This window comes from Podarcis erhardii, assembly GCF_964252035.2.
Source record: "Podarcis erhardii genome assembly, chromosome: 2".
Lineage (NCBI taxonomy): Eukaryota > Metazoa > Chordata > Lepidosauria > Squamata > Lacertidae > Podarcis > Podarcis erhardii.
In genome coordinates, this window is record NC_138498.1 from 125,658,591 (window position 1) to 125,673,358 (window position 14,768).

At 43.7% G+C, this 14,768-nt stretch overlaps 1 protein-coding gene across 5 annotated transcripts in view; it reads left to right on the forward strand.

The window, feature by feature from the left end:
• LOC309334652 (uncharacterized protein) overlaps positions 1-14,768 on the forward strand; it is a 32,543-nt gene that overhangs the window by 13,354 nt on the left and 4,421 nt on the right. Inside the window, exons 1-7 of one of the 5 annotated variants that reach the window (XM_081849144.1) lie at positions 3,411-3,660; positions 4,078-4,186; positions 4,894-5,015; positions 5,432-5,933; positions 6,134-6,215; positions 6,477-6,556; positions 6,840-6,966. In XM_081849144.1, coding sequence (XP_081705270.1) covers positions 5,523-5,933; positions 6,134-6,215; positions 6,477-6,556; positions 6,840-6,966 — 700 coding nt within the window. In that variant the 5' untranslated portion in view covers positions 3,411-3,660; positions 4,078-4,186; positions 4,894-5,015; positions 5,432-5,522. Of the gene's footprint in view, positions 1-3,386; positions 3,661-4,077; positions 4,187-4,893; positions 5,016-5,431; positions 5,934-6,133; positions 6,216-6,476; positions 6,557-6,839; positions 6,967-14,768 lie in introns of those variants that run through there. The other 4 variants (XM_081849143.1, XM_081849142.1, XM_081849145.1 and 1 more) reach the window with 4 other exon arrangements.

The following is a 14,768-nucleotide window of genomic DNA, read 5'->3' on the forward strand; positions in this document are numbered from 1 at the left end:
CCTTAAAGACCAACTAAGTCAGTTCTTGGTATGAGCTTTCGTGTGCATGCACACTTCTTCAGATACCTGAAGAAGGTATCTGAAGAAGTGTGCATGCACACGAAAGCTCATACCAAGAACTGACTTAGTTGGTCTTTAAGGTGCTACTGGAAGGAATTTGTTTTGTTTTGACTATGGCAGACCAACACGGCTACCTATCTGTAACTTAATTTTTATTGTACTTTTTAGATTTCTGTCATTATTCCCAGAAGAAAAGCTTGTGGATTATTGGGTACTGTTTCTAAAAAAACCTTTTCTTAAGCTCATTGTACACCATCTCCCCAAAATTTTTGTTACCCTACAACATGAACACCATAAGTGATCCAATGTACCAACTGTTCCCTTACATTTCCAATTACATTTCCAATTATACTTTTAGATCTAAACATTTTGGCTAGTCTGTTTGGTGTCAAATACCACCTGTGGATCATTTTTAAATACTTCTTTAGAGCATAGCTGACAATGAATTTGATTTGTTTTCTACAATTGCACCCATAAATTTAAATCACTATTGTGACCCACATCCCACCCCAACTTATCAAAGATGATTTCACCAGCTCTTCTTTCGTTTCCCACTCGAACAATATTTTATACATTTTACAGAGGTCTTTAACCGTACATCTTAATATCTTTTTCAAATTGTGATTATTGTTCTGTAAATCTGTTTTTTGTCTGCCTTAAATCTTGAGATAATTTGATTATAGTTTAGCCAGTCCGACACATTTTTTTCCTAATTTCATTTTTGTTTCTCCCTCAAGTCTAACAGATGTAGCTACCCCATTTGTAACCCATATTGATTTTTTCCTTGTCTTTGCTTCTATTAAAGATACCCACCTTGGTGTTTTGTTTTCCAGTAAGTTTCTATGTTTTCCCCAAACCCTAATTATTTTGTCCTGGTAACATGATTTTGTTGTTTAGTCATTCAGTCGTGTCCGACTCTTTGTGACCCCATGGACCAGAACATGCCAGGCACTCCTGTCTTCCACTGCCTCCCGCAGTTTGGTCAAACTCATGCTGGTAGCTTCAAGAACACTATCCAACCATCTCGTCCTCTATCGTCCCCTTCTCCTTGTGCCCTCCATCTTTCCCATCATCAGGGTCTTTTCCAGGGAGTCTACTCTTCTCCTGAGGTGGCCAAAGTCTTGGAGCCTCAGCTTCAGGATCTGTCCTTCCAGGCAGCACTCAGGGGTGATTAGAGAAGCTTTTATGTATTCCAGCTTTACCATACCAGATACATGAGTGCCAACCATGTCCCTCTAGCTCTTAACAGCTATGTGTTTTCCAGCAGTATCTAGCCTTTTATCCAACACAGATAGAACGCTTCAGAAGACGATTCTAAATCTGGAACTGTGGAGCCCACACTCACCCTGAACAACTAAAAGGCTCCTGGGAGGCCAGAGGGGCATTGCTGCTGCCCTGAGTGCTGGAAGGAAGACTGCTCCCTGCTGCAAGGCCCATTTCCATGTGGCGTAAAAGGCTCCTGAGAGACCAAGGGGACATTGCCGGAACAGCTGATTGAGGCAACTTGCTAAAATGTTTTAAATGGTTCTAATTTTGGTTCCCCTGTTTTGATTTTGTCGGGTTGGTGTTGGATAAATGTTATTTGGGGTTGATGGTTACTTTAATTAGTGTATAAATGTAAGCTGGTTGTTGTTGTTACTGTTTTCCATTGATTTATCGGTTACTTTGTTGCTTCTATAGGATTTTTTTATTGTTTGTTGTGCTGTGTTTTTATATTTTTATATTCTTTTTATATTGCTGTTGTGCTGTGTTTTTATATTTTAAATGTTTGTTGTTGTGCTGTGTTTTTATATTTTAAATGTTTGTTGTTGTGCTGTGTTTTAAGCCAAAGAGAGTGGCTGTGGAAACCCAGCCAGATGGGAGGGATGTAAATTAAAAAATTATTATTTATTATCATTATATTCATTTTTATCACCGAGATTCTCCCCATCAATGATAGTTTCATTCTTTTCAATATTTCTAAATCTTTGAATTCCCCCACCCCAAATATTCACATAATGCTAAACCTAGGTGAGCACATAATGCTCACCAAAAAGCTGCCAGACCCAATCTTTACATCTTCACGCTACAAAAGTAGAGTTCAGACTAAGCATCTCTCTGGTCAGCCCAGAAGCAACGCATGTGTAGAACATTCTTTGGAGTGATCTTGCACCTGTTCTGGAACCCATCTTCTGGAAACTTCACAGAGTGTTGTTTCTGTGAATCAATGAATCTAATCCAGCACATTAAACAGGGCAGGTGGCAACCCTGCATGATGTGACTCTTGCTTAGCTGGGGTGGGGGGCAGATGGGGTCCTGCCACAATAGTGTGTGTGGGGGGGTCTCCTTTGGCATGAAGGAGCAGGGGTGCCTGTCCCCCCCTCCGGAATTCCCTTCCCCCACCTGACCTTCCTTGATGGCACCCTGCCCCTTGCAATAACATGTCGTGTACCAGATGAAGCAGGATTGCCACTTCTACAACGGGATGCAGAAGGTTCGCTACCTGTACAGGTACTTCTTTGACTGGCAGGCAGTGGCGTAGCGTGGGGGGTGCAGGGGGCCCGGCCGCACCGGGCGCAACATATGGGGGATAGGATTAGGGGCGCAAATCCACGGGTTAGGGGCGCAAACCATGGGTTAGGGGGTGCAAATTACTTGCCTTGCCCCGGGTGCTGACAACCTACGCTACGCCACTGCTGGCAGGAGCTCTTCCATTTCGCTGATGCCGAGGGAAGATTGTAGCCATGTTCGCAGTGGAGGAGCCCCACATCCAAAACTGGGACAAGGACTACCTGCAGGGCTTCAGCTCCATGGTGGATGGCTTCTGCTGGGGCCACTACAGGATCCATGGGCGCTTCTTGCACCCCCGTTTTCTCTCTCCCACACGGACAGAGACACAAGTCCAACGCCTGAGGGGGAGGAGCCTCTTCGTTTCTCCTCAGTGGCAGCGGAGGAGGAGAGAGAGAAGGAAGAGGGTGGCAGTATATTTCGAAATTCATTTGAATAAATGGATTTAAATGCTTAATGGCATGCAGGCAAAGCTTGGCGAAAGGGACTTTTTTAATAAAGGAAAATGCCTCTCTAAAGAAGCAGATAGAAACTCCCAAAGCAAGAGAGATGAACAGAAATGACGCAGAATGAAAAGAAATCCCCCGATAAATGAGGGAGCCCAGGGAAACTGTCGCCTGGTCTGCCAGGAATCGGCCTCCTTGGCGCCTGAAACTGAGGGGAGGGTCAGGTTTCGAAAGGCGGGAAGGTGGGAAAAGGCGGGAAAAGCCGTTTCCCTCAGAGCCGCCGCCGCCGCCTTCCCGGCGGAGGGGCGGGGCCAGGGCTGTTTCGTCACGGGTCCTTGCCCCGCCCTCCCTCCGCCTCCCCCTTTCCCCGCTTCTCGCTCTGAGGCGTCCGCGAGAGAAGGCCCTGGGTCCCCCGCAAGGAGCATGCGCAGCTCCTCAGATTCTCCTCGCCTCTCTGTGCGCTCGGCTCGCCAAGGGTTAACCGGAGCCGAGCTGGAATCCTAGAGAGGCCAGAAACTGGGGGCGGGGGTCTCAGGTCCTCCAGAGCGGAAGCCCCTCCTCCTTCGTCCTCTGCCTCGGCTGCCTCGGTGGCCCCTCCTGGGATCCAGTGAGTCTCCTCTCTCTTCCCCCTTGGGGCGCCCGGGGGGGAAGGGGGGTCCCAGGGCTGCAGGGGGAGGATACCCAAGGGGGGGGAAGACCCCCAAGGCAGGGAGCATCCTCCCCCCTTCCTCTCTGTTCAAGCTGCTGCTCCTCTCTCTGTCTGCCAAGGGGGTCCCACCCTCCCCAGAAGAAAGCCTCTCTCTGTGGGCTCCTGCTCTCCATAGAGTTAAAAGGAACTCAGCTGGATTCCTAGAGATGAGAGGAAAGAAAGACTTGGGGAGGAAGGTCCCCCAGAGCAAAGGCCATGAAAGGGGAGGGGGTTGCTTGGTCATGGGTATGTGCCCAAGTTGGGTGAAGATTTCTTCATCGATGTTGCAAAATATCGTAATACAGTGGACTCTTGGGCTACGTTTCCTTTTTTCAGGTTGCGAACATGGCAACTCCGGAAGTGTATTCTCCTGGGTTTTGCGGCATGCGCAAAGCGCTTTATGTACATGCACAGAAGCGGTGCCTCTACTTGCAGAGTTTTTGGGGTATGTACAGACCCCCGGAACAAATTACATTCGTATCCAGAGGGTCCTCTGTAAATGTGCAGGGATATATGTGACATGTTCTGTTATTAGTGGTCATTGTATTGAGTTCTGGGTTCGTGAATTGTCTTAAACAGAAGAAAGGGAAACAGGATAGAGAATAATTAACAGATTAGCAGTTCACATGGTATAGCCAAACACCTAGTCAAGAGGCCTTGTGGTTGTGCTTAAGTGTAAGTAAGCGTTATTTTTCCTCTTCTGCTACCAATGAAACAGCGTAAAGTCTTGGTCTGTTGATGAATTCGGGGGTGGGGGTGAGGTTCAAAGCAAGGAGAATAATTGTTTATTGATGAAGAAAAGTTTTTACTCTTTGATGCCTTACTGAGTTTGATGTTCATCTTATTGGAAGCTGCTCAGAGTAGCTGGGGCAACCCAGTCAGATGGGCAGCATAACAGAAGTAGTAGTAGTAATAATAATTATGTAATACTATTACAGTGGTACTTTGGGTTAAGAACTTAATTCGTTCTGGAGGTCTGTTCTTAACCTGAAATTGTTCTTAACCTGAAGCACCACTTTAGCTAATGGGGCCTCCTGCTGACGCTGCGCCGCCAGAGCACGATTTCTGTTCTCATGGTGAAGCAAAGTTCTTAACCCAAATTACTATTTCTGGGTTAGCGGAGTCTGTAACTTGAAGCGTATGTAACCCGAGGTACCACTGTAATTCGTTCCGGAGGTCCATTCTTAGCCTGAAGCTGTTATTAACCTGAGACATGCTTTCGCTACCGGCACACGATTTCCGTTCTCAACTTGGGGCAGAGTTCTCAACTCAAGGTAATTCTTCCAGGTTAGCAGAGTTTGTAACCTGAATCGTTTGTAACCTGACGTGTTTGTAAGTCGAGGTCCCACAGTACTGCGCTGAAATTTAAATTTAGACCAGCCAGACTGAGCCAAATTCTGATGGTGTGTGCCCCCCCCCCCACTACCCAAGAGATAGTAACTTCTGCTTATATTTAAATTTAGACCAGCCAGATTAAGACAAATTCTGATGGTGTCTGCCCCCCCAAAAAAACTTTATTTTTCTCTTGTGGAGTTTAAAAACAGCTTAAAACAACTTACAACCACAATATGTTCAGAGTCTGAAGTGCAGCCTTGATTGCTAGCAAAAGCCATCCACGTTTGTCTGGGGACATTTTTCTGATCCTGACAGAGTGCCAATTTTATAACAGAACAATGCATTTGTTTTGTAGGGTTTGCCAGCACCTCTAATTTGACGGGAAGAACTTTGCAGAAGAAAAAAGGGAATCCTTCTCATCTCTTGGAAGCTTCCTGAGAGCACAGATGGATGAGCAAGACTCGGCTGGACCTAAAGCAGGAATAGGCCCGGCCACTGAAGATGGGAGCACTGAAGGATTCTGGGAAAACCCTATGCGGAAGGTCCTGGGTGAGGAGGACACCCTCCGCTCAGATGTTCAGAGCCAGCAGCTCAAGCAGTTCTACCAGGAGGCCAAAGGACCCCGAGAAGTTTGCAGCCGGTTCTACCACCTTGTCTGTCAGTGGCTGAAGCCAGAAAGGAACACGAAAGCTGAGATGCTGGACCTGGTGATCTTGGAGCAGTTCCTGGCTGTCCTTCCACCCGAGATAGAGAGCTGGATGAGGGAATGTGGAGCGGAGACCAGTTCCCAGGGAGTGGCCCTGGCCGAAGGTTTCCTCCTGAGTCAGGCAGAGGAGAGGAAGCAGGCAGAGCATCAGGTGAGATATATTTTCCTCTGGGTTTTCCCAAGGGGCTCCAAACCAGAGCGAGAGTATCCCAAAATGTGGTACTAATGTCCCATCCCTTTATGGATCGGATCCTAGGAATGCGATCTGGTACCCCTAGAGTGTTTGCCTCTTCCGTTACTTTTCTAATCCTCCTCCCAATTATCTCTTTTGAATCTTTGTTGCTCTTTCAGGGAAAGGATCTGATGGCAGAAATGGGTCCCGATTCCTCAGAGGCAAGGAGGACTCCGATGGAAACCAGAGAGAGACCACTGGGTAAGGAGAATGTTATTTCTCTCTTTGGTCACATCCTAGGGATTCGATTCTGTGGGTTCTTTTCCTTTTTCATGGGGATGTGGTTGGGCCCAAGAGCCCAAAGGAGCAGAGATGTATTTTTGCACAACTAAAATAGGAAGGTGTACAAATGTCTCAGTAGGATAGACTACTTCAAAAGTCCACCTGAAATTAGAGATGCAGTCCTGAACATTGGAGAAAAGCAGGCATTCATGGCTTCCCACTTCCCTTTGTCTCTGGCAGGTGACCGGATGATGCCAGCCAGACCTCATGCGTCTTTTCATGGTGGAGAAGGAGAAGCAGCGGCCAGAGAAGCAGATCAGGTAGGGGGCATGAGACTTGTAGGGAGAGAGGCCGAGGGGTGGGGCAGCCAGAATGCTTGGAAGAAAAAAATGTGGAGTTCCACCCATTTACACAAAGATTAGGACCCATCATTAAAATAATAAAGTAATTCCAGCGAGATGTTAAAATAAGCATTCATACCATGTGGAGCAAAACAATCCCATTTAAACAACACAGCAATTAACAGGCAGAAAACAACGGAGCAATGTGTGGTAGATCATCTTTATGCTGTCTAAGAGGAGGACATTTCCCTTTTTCTTTTAGGGTCCGGTGTGCTTTGAGGATGTCGCTGTTCATTTCACGGACAAGGAGTTGGCGTTGCTGGATCCTGACCAGAGAGCTCTGTATAAGGAGGTCATGGAGGAGAATCGTGGGCTCCTGGATTCTCTGGGTAAGATTCTCTGAGGATCATCATATCTGTTTTGAAATTCCATAAATCTCTCCTTGCGATGAATCTCCAAGGATTGGCTGGAACTCAGTAAGAATTCCCATCTAATCCCCTTCATTTCTTCTTATTTCACAACTGTTCATTAGCGATGTTCAATAACCAACAATTGTGAACGGTCGTTCTTCCTGAGGCTCTAATTAGTTTTTCTCTATATATACAGTCATACCTTGGAACTTGAATGCCTTGGTACGTGTATGCTTTGGCTCCCGAATGATTGAAAATTCAAAATGAGTGTTCTGGTTTTTGAACGATTTTCGGAAGTCGAATGGTCAGCGCAGCTTCCAATTGAGTACAGGAAGCTAAGTCAATTGGAAGCAGCACCTTGGTTTTTCATCAGTTCTGGGAGTCGAACAGAACCGCTCGAGAACCAAGGGACAACTGGATATTAGTGTAACAATACCACTTAACATCTATATGATATAAAAGGGAAATTTATTTTTATTACACTGCATTTGTTCCACAATTTTTTTCCTCTTTTAAAAATCGTTCTTCCACACACTCTTTCCCTTTTGTATTCCTTTCTCTTGTATTACATCTTTATGAACAAAATATATTTCAATAAGATATTAATATTTTAAAATGCAGTGGTACCTCGGTTTTCAAACAGCTTAGTTCTCAAACTACTTGGAACCCGAACACTTCAAACCCAGAAATGAGTGTTCCAGTTTTTGAACCCTTTTCGGAAGCCGAACGTGCTCCAATTTGAGTGCACACTTCTGTTTTGAACGAGCAGCTTGTCCCAGCAGTGACTGCCACCACTCCCTTCCCTTCCCTTCCCTTCCCTTCCCTCCCCTCCCCTCTGATGGGAAGCGCCTCTTTCCTTGCTACAAAGTGGAGTTGGGTGGCTCCTCAGAATGTAAGTGACTCCGGAGTAGGGAGACTTGGAAGTTGGCGACTCTCCCCCAGCGGTGGGGGAACTATGCTGGGCAGGTTGACCTTCCCATCCCTTTGCCTTCCCTCCCTCCCTCCCTCCCCAAGCCCGACCCCAAGCAAAATCCAGGCGAAGCAGCGTGGGTGCCACATTCCCGAGCAGGAGATGGGGCGCTCGCACGGTGCGCAGGCTCCAGCCCACCTGACTCAGCATCTGGCAGCTAGGAGAGCAGCAGCTGCCGCCTCCTCTCTGCGCTCTGGTGCTGCTGCTGCTGCTGCTGCTGCATTCCTGTTCCATCACACCAGGGATGTGCAGGCAGTACCGCCCTGGCTGGCCCAAGGCTGCCGCTTTGACATGCTGCCCCAAGTGGAGGCAGAAGCCCTGGGACTCGCCCAGGTGAATGGGGAGGATGGGCAGATGCTGGAAAACATGCAGAGGGGAGAGCAAGCAAGCGAGAGAGCTGCTTTGGGGAGAGAGAAATTTTGCCTCCCTTTCCTTCCTCCCACTTAAACTCCCCCTCCCGCATCCAGTTAGCCACATCCTTCCCCACACACATCCTACGCGCACTCCTCTTCCCTCCACTTTGAGTGTTTTTCGTTCCCCCCACTTAAACTCCCCTCCCGCATCCAGCTAGCCACCTCCTTCCCCACATGCACCCCTTGTCCCTCCAGTTTGTGTCCCCCCCTTAAACTCCCCTCTTTCACCCCTGTCCCTCCAATGGCAATGGGTAGATCACTGCCAATTTTTGATACTGGGTAGTAGATGGCACCCTGGTTTCTTGCTTTCATTTTTTTTTATATAATATTTTTTATTCATTTTCCAAACACATAATAAAGACAAGCGAAACACAAAACAAAAACATACAAAACATTTAAACATGTATAACTTCATAATCTTATTTTCATGCACCTTCTTTCCTTCGACTTCCCCATACCTCCCCATCACTGCATCCTTGTTTTACGATTCTTTAGCAACCCTTTAGTCAATTTATCTATAATTCCCTTTCATTAAGTTTTCTTTAATTTGTTAATTACAGCTGTAATTCTCTGCTTCTTACCCCTTGACATCTTAACACTCCTCAATTTTACAACAGTTTTAAAGATATATTTTAAATTTCTTCCAGTCCTCTTCCACTGTCTCCTTCCCCTGGTCGCGGATTCTGCCAGTCATCTCAGCCAGTCCCATAAAGTCCGTCACCTTTGTTTGCCATTCTTCCAGAGTAGGTAGTTCTTGCATCTTCCAATACTTTGCCAGAAGAATTCTTGCTGCTGTGGTAGCATACATAAAAAAAGTCCTGTCCCTCTTTAACACCAATTGGCCAACCATGCCCAAGAGAAAAGCCTCAGGTTTCTTAGGAAAGGTCCACTTAAGGACTTTCTTAATTTCATTATAGATCATTTCCCAAAAAGCTTTAATCTTCGGGCAGGTCCACCAAAGGTGGTAAAAAGTACCTTCAGTCTCATTACATTTCCAACATTTATTATTGGGCAAATGATAGATTTTTGCAAGCTTGACTGGGGTCATGTACCACCTATAGATCATTTTCATTATGTTTTCTTTCAAAGCATTACATGCGGTTAAATCTAACACCAGTGGTCCATAACTGTTCCCAGTCAGCAAACATAATGTCATGACCGATGTCTTGTGCCCATTTAATCATAGCTGATTTCACCGTTTCATCCTGTGTATTCCATTTCAACAGCAAATTATACATTCTTGACAAATTCTTAGTATTGGGTTCTAACAGTTCTGTTTCTAATTTTGACCTCTCTTTCTGAAATCCTATTTTCCTATCCTGTTTAAATGTCTCATTTATCTGATGATAGTGCAACCAATCTCGAACTTTGGACTTTAATTTCTCATAACACTGAAGTTTAACTCTTTCACCATCATGTTCTAAGATTTCACAATATTTTGGCCATTTAGAATCCATATTAAGTTTTTTCACCTCCTTGGCTTCCATTGGTGACAGCCACCTGGGAGTTTTACTTTCCAACAGATCTTTATATCGGATCCAAACATTGTATAATGCTTTCCTAACAATATGATTTTTGAAACCTTTATACACCTTTGCCTTATCGTACCATAAGTATGCATGCCAGCCAAAGTTATTATCGTACCCTTCCAGATCCAAAATGTCTGTGTTCTCAAGAAGTAGCCAGTGTTTCAGCCAGCAGAAAGCTGCCGATTCATAATAAAGTCTTAAGTCCGGCAGGGCAAACCCCCCTCTATCTTTTGCATCAGTTAAGATCTTAAATTTTATTCTGGGCTTTTTGCCCTGCCAGACAAATTTTGATATATCTTTCTGCCACTTCTTGAAACAGTCCATCTTGTCCAAGATCTGCAGCGTCTGAAATAAAAATAACATTCTAGGCAATACATTCATCTTAATAGTAGCAATTCGGCCTAACAAGGAAAGTCTCAACCTTGACCAAATTTCTAGATCTTTCTTTACTTCTAACCAACATTTTTCATAATTATCCTTAAATAAATTCACATTCTTAGATGTTAAGTTTATCCCCAGGTATTTCACTTTTTTCGTTATTTCCAAACCTGTTTCGTTCTGAAATTTCTCTCTTTCCTCCATTGTTAAATTTTTTTCCAGCACTTTCGTTTTTTGTTTGTTCAATTTAAATCCTGCTACTTGACCAAATATCTCAATTAATTCTAATACTCTTATGGTACTAGTGTCTGGCTGTTGCAAGGTCAATACTAGGTCATCTGCAAATGCTCTTAGTTTGTAGTGTCTGACTCCGACCTAAACTCCTTTAACCAACTGGTCCTTTCTAATCATGTTTAACAAAACCTCCAGGACTGAAATGAAAAGCAAAGGGGATATTGGGCATCCCTGCCGTGTACCTTTTTCTATGGATATTTCTTCTGTTACCACATTATTTACAATTAGCTTTGCTTTTTGCTTAGAGTATATTGCACCTATACCGTTTTCAAAACCTTGGCCTACCCCCATCCCTTGGAGATTCTTCTTCATAAAACTCCAACAAATATTGTCAAAGGCTTTCTCCGCGTCCACAAAAATCAAAACAGCCTTCCTGTTAATGTCAACTTCTAACAGCTCCAAAATGTCTATAATATTCCTCACATTATCTGACATATGTCTCCCTGGGAGAAAGCCAGCTTGGTCCTTATGAATCTCCCCTAACAACACTCTCTTCAGTCTTTTTGCCAAAATGTCTGCAAAAATTTTGTAATCCACATTAAGTAAAGATATAGGGCGGTAGTTTCTGACCTGGTTCTTTTCAGTCTCTGTTTTCGGTATAAGTGAGATGAAAGCCTCTTTCCACGATTCAGGTGCCTTTTTCCCCTCCAAAATTTCATTACAGACTTCCTTCAGTGGTTGTATTAACCATTCCTTCAGCGCTTTGTAGTATCTAGCCGTCAAACCATCTGGTCCTGGTGATTTTCCCAATTGCATATTCTGAATGGCACCCTCTATTTCTTGTTCTGTTATTTTCTCATTCAAAATCATTTTACTTTGTTCTGGAATTTTTGGTAGGCCATATTTTTAAATAAATTCTTCTATTTCTTGTTCGTTAACTGGCCCTTGTGCATACAATTTCTTAAAAAAGCTTTGAAAACAATTACTTATCTCATTAGGTTTGTGGATGATCTTTCCGTCGATTTCTAGGCTTGTCACAGTGTTCAATTTCTGCCTCTTTTTCAATTGCCATGACAGAAGTTTCCCACATTTATCTGCTGATTCAAATGTCTTTTGTCTCATTTGCTTTATTTTCCATTCTATTTCTTGGTTCATCAGTTCCATATATTACATCTGATAATTCTTTATTTCTCTCAGAATCTCATGCGACTTTGGTTTAGACCTCAATTTCTTTTCTCCTCTCATTTTTTCTAAAAAATTTTCTTTCCTCTCATTTTGTTTTTTCCTCTTTATAGAGTTCTGTTGGATTAGGAAACCTCGCATCACGGCTTTGCTAGCGTCCCAAACTGTTCTTTTCTCCACTTCTGTTCTCAAATTTATCTCAAAGTAATCTTTCAATGTTTTTTGGGCCTTCTTGTAAATCTCTTCATCTCTAAATAGGGTGTCATTCATTCTCCATCTAAAGGATCCAGTTGTTGTTAATTTCATCTCCATCTTTACAGCGTTATGGTCAGAGCAGGTTTTTGGGCAGATTTCTACTTTTTTTATTCTTGGCGCCAGGCTACTAGTAACCCAAATTTGGTCAATTCTTGTCCATGTCATTTTTGCTTCAGAGAAAAAGGTTCCCTCTCTCTCGAGAGGGTTTCTTGTTCTCCAAATGTCAATCAAGTCCATAGTTTCAGTCATTTCAAAAAAGATCTTTGGTAGTCTCCCTTCCTTAGAAATCACTTGTCTCTGTGCTTTATCCATGTTTGTGGAGACAACTCCATTCATATCTCCCATCATTACGATTTTATAGTCTAAAAAGTCCATTAAAGTCTCATGCAACTTCTTAAAGAATTCGGCCTTCCCTTCATTTGGCGCATAAACTCCAACTATCAAATTTTTTTCTCCTTGAATTTGTATTTCAATTGCCAGGTATCTTCCTTGTTCATCTTTAAATATCATTTTTGGAACCAATTTTTCTTTTGCGTAGATCACCACGCCTCTTTTCTTCACTTTGTCTGATGAAATAAATTCCTGTCCAAGTCTCTTGTTTATCAACAGTTTCCTGTGTATCCTGGCAATATGAGTTTCTTGCAAACATATTAGGTCTAACTGTTCTCTCTTCAGGATATGAAAAACTTGACGTCTTTTTCGGGGAAGGTTTAAACCGTTACAGTTCCAACTAAGAAGTTGCAGAGACATTTTGTTCTTAAGTACCTGTTCCTCCGACGTCTCCGAGCTTTTGTTCTTCCTCCGATGGTGGTGGTAAAAGTCCAAATGATAGATTTGCGATATCAGTTGGTTCTTTCTCCTCTACGGTTCCTTTCTGCAGGTCTTCCGAGTATCTCTCCAAAAACTGTTCTTTGTCTTGAATTGTTCTTATTTTAATCTTCCTTCCTTTGAAATTGAAAGATAGTCCCTGTGGAAACTCCCACCTAAAAGGTATGGTGTTTTTCTTCAGCAGGTCGACCAAATCTTTATAGAAGGTTCTCACCTCCAAGATATATTTAGGAATGTCTTTAAAAATCTGTATTTGACAATTCTGAATCACCAGTGCCTTTTGATAATGCAAGTTCAATATTTTATCTCTTTCTTCCTTTGATCTTAGTATAATTAGACAGTCCCTTGGTTTCTTACCCTGTCTCCTGCCCAGCCGGAAAGCTGTTGTTATTTCAAACTCATCTTCTTCCCCCCATTCCTCTTGCCAAAATTCCGCAAAGTTCTCTGTAAGGAATTCCACAAGACTGTCCCTCTCACTTTCAGGAACCAATCTTAATTTCAGGTTTTTCTCCTTCCTCTGAAGTTCCAGTAAGGACAAGGTTGCATCATGTTCATTCACTTTTTTTATGATCGGCCCAAACTTTTCCCTTGTCTCTTCTGCAGTATTTTTTGCGCTTTCAGCAATCTTTCGTGTTTCAGAACTTTCTTGAATTAATTTATTAATAGAATCTGTATTGGATGTTACACTTGCTGTATTCAAATCTAATCTTGCTGTCAGTTCTGTCAGTTTTTTGGAATTTTCTGTAGACAACTTTGTCAATGCTTCTAAGGATTGATTTATTTTAAGCAGTGCCTGTGTCATAGAATCCATAGATGCTGTTGCTGCCTTTTCCTGTGCAGCTGGTAATGTGCCTGATATTGAGCCCCTTTTGTTCCTTCTTTGCTTTGAGTCTAGTTACTATCTCTTCTGCTGGGCCACTCATATCCTCAAGGTCGTTCTCACAGGAAAGACTTGCAAATGGAAAATCCCACTGTTTCTTTTTCAATGTAACAGTTTCTCTTAAAACCCTCTAGAGGGAGCATTCAATTGTATCCGAATGGAAAGGAGAAACAAAGGAGCAAGGAAGCGTAAAACAGTAAACAAAAAGTTCCAAAGTCCACACTGTAAATCCACAATTTTTTCAATGTAACCAAAAGTTCAGCAAACTACTTCCACTAAAGTCCAGTAACTTTGTTTCAGACAAAACCCCACTTTGTATCCAGTTTGAACTGACAGTTCACTTTCCCGGTGCCTTGCTCAGGCAGCCCGACCTGGGGGATTTGGCAGTGAAAGATCTTTTTTCTCCGCTTATTTTCACGCAGGTTAACAGTGTCCAATTTTTCTTCCCCCCTTCTCCTGCCTATTGGGGGGAAGTCTAAGTCCGATGTCAGGTTTGACAACTTAAAAAGATATTTTCATTTCAAATGCAGCTTACTCTTTTCGTTGCTTTGTTTATCATGCAGTTTGGGGAGGCAGACTTCCTTAGTTTATGCCTTTCCCGTTTTCAGCCAAATTTCAAAATTTAATGTCCCGTTCAATCTCTCAGTCTTACTCACGGGTCTTGTAGTCAATTTTCAGTTTCAGGAAGGAATCGGCGCTCTCCGTTCATGGCGACGCGGCTTCACTCCACGGGCTGGGTAACGACTCTCAGCACCGCGCTCACACCCGATGCCGCTCCGGAGCCTTTAAAAAGGCTCCTTCACAGTACCGGGGGGCGCAAAAGGTGCCCACCAAGTCTCCTTGTTCACAGGCTTAGCGCCTGTGATTTTAGGGGTCCCCCGCTCGCCGTAGCGGGTCAGACCCGAACTCGCGGAGCAGTCCTGCCTCGGAGCTCGAGGCAAAGACGGCCATTAAACGCTGGCGCCGACCGGAAGTCCGGTTTATTGCTTTCATTTTATGGACCAATGGTCTCATTAGAGAGTAAAATTCATGTTAAACTGCTGTTTTATGGGTTGTTTTTAATTGTCTGAAACGGATTAATCCATTCCGCATTACAGTGGTGCCCCGCAAGA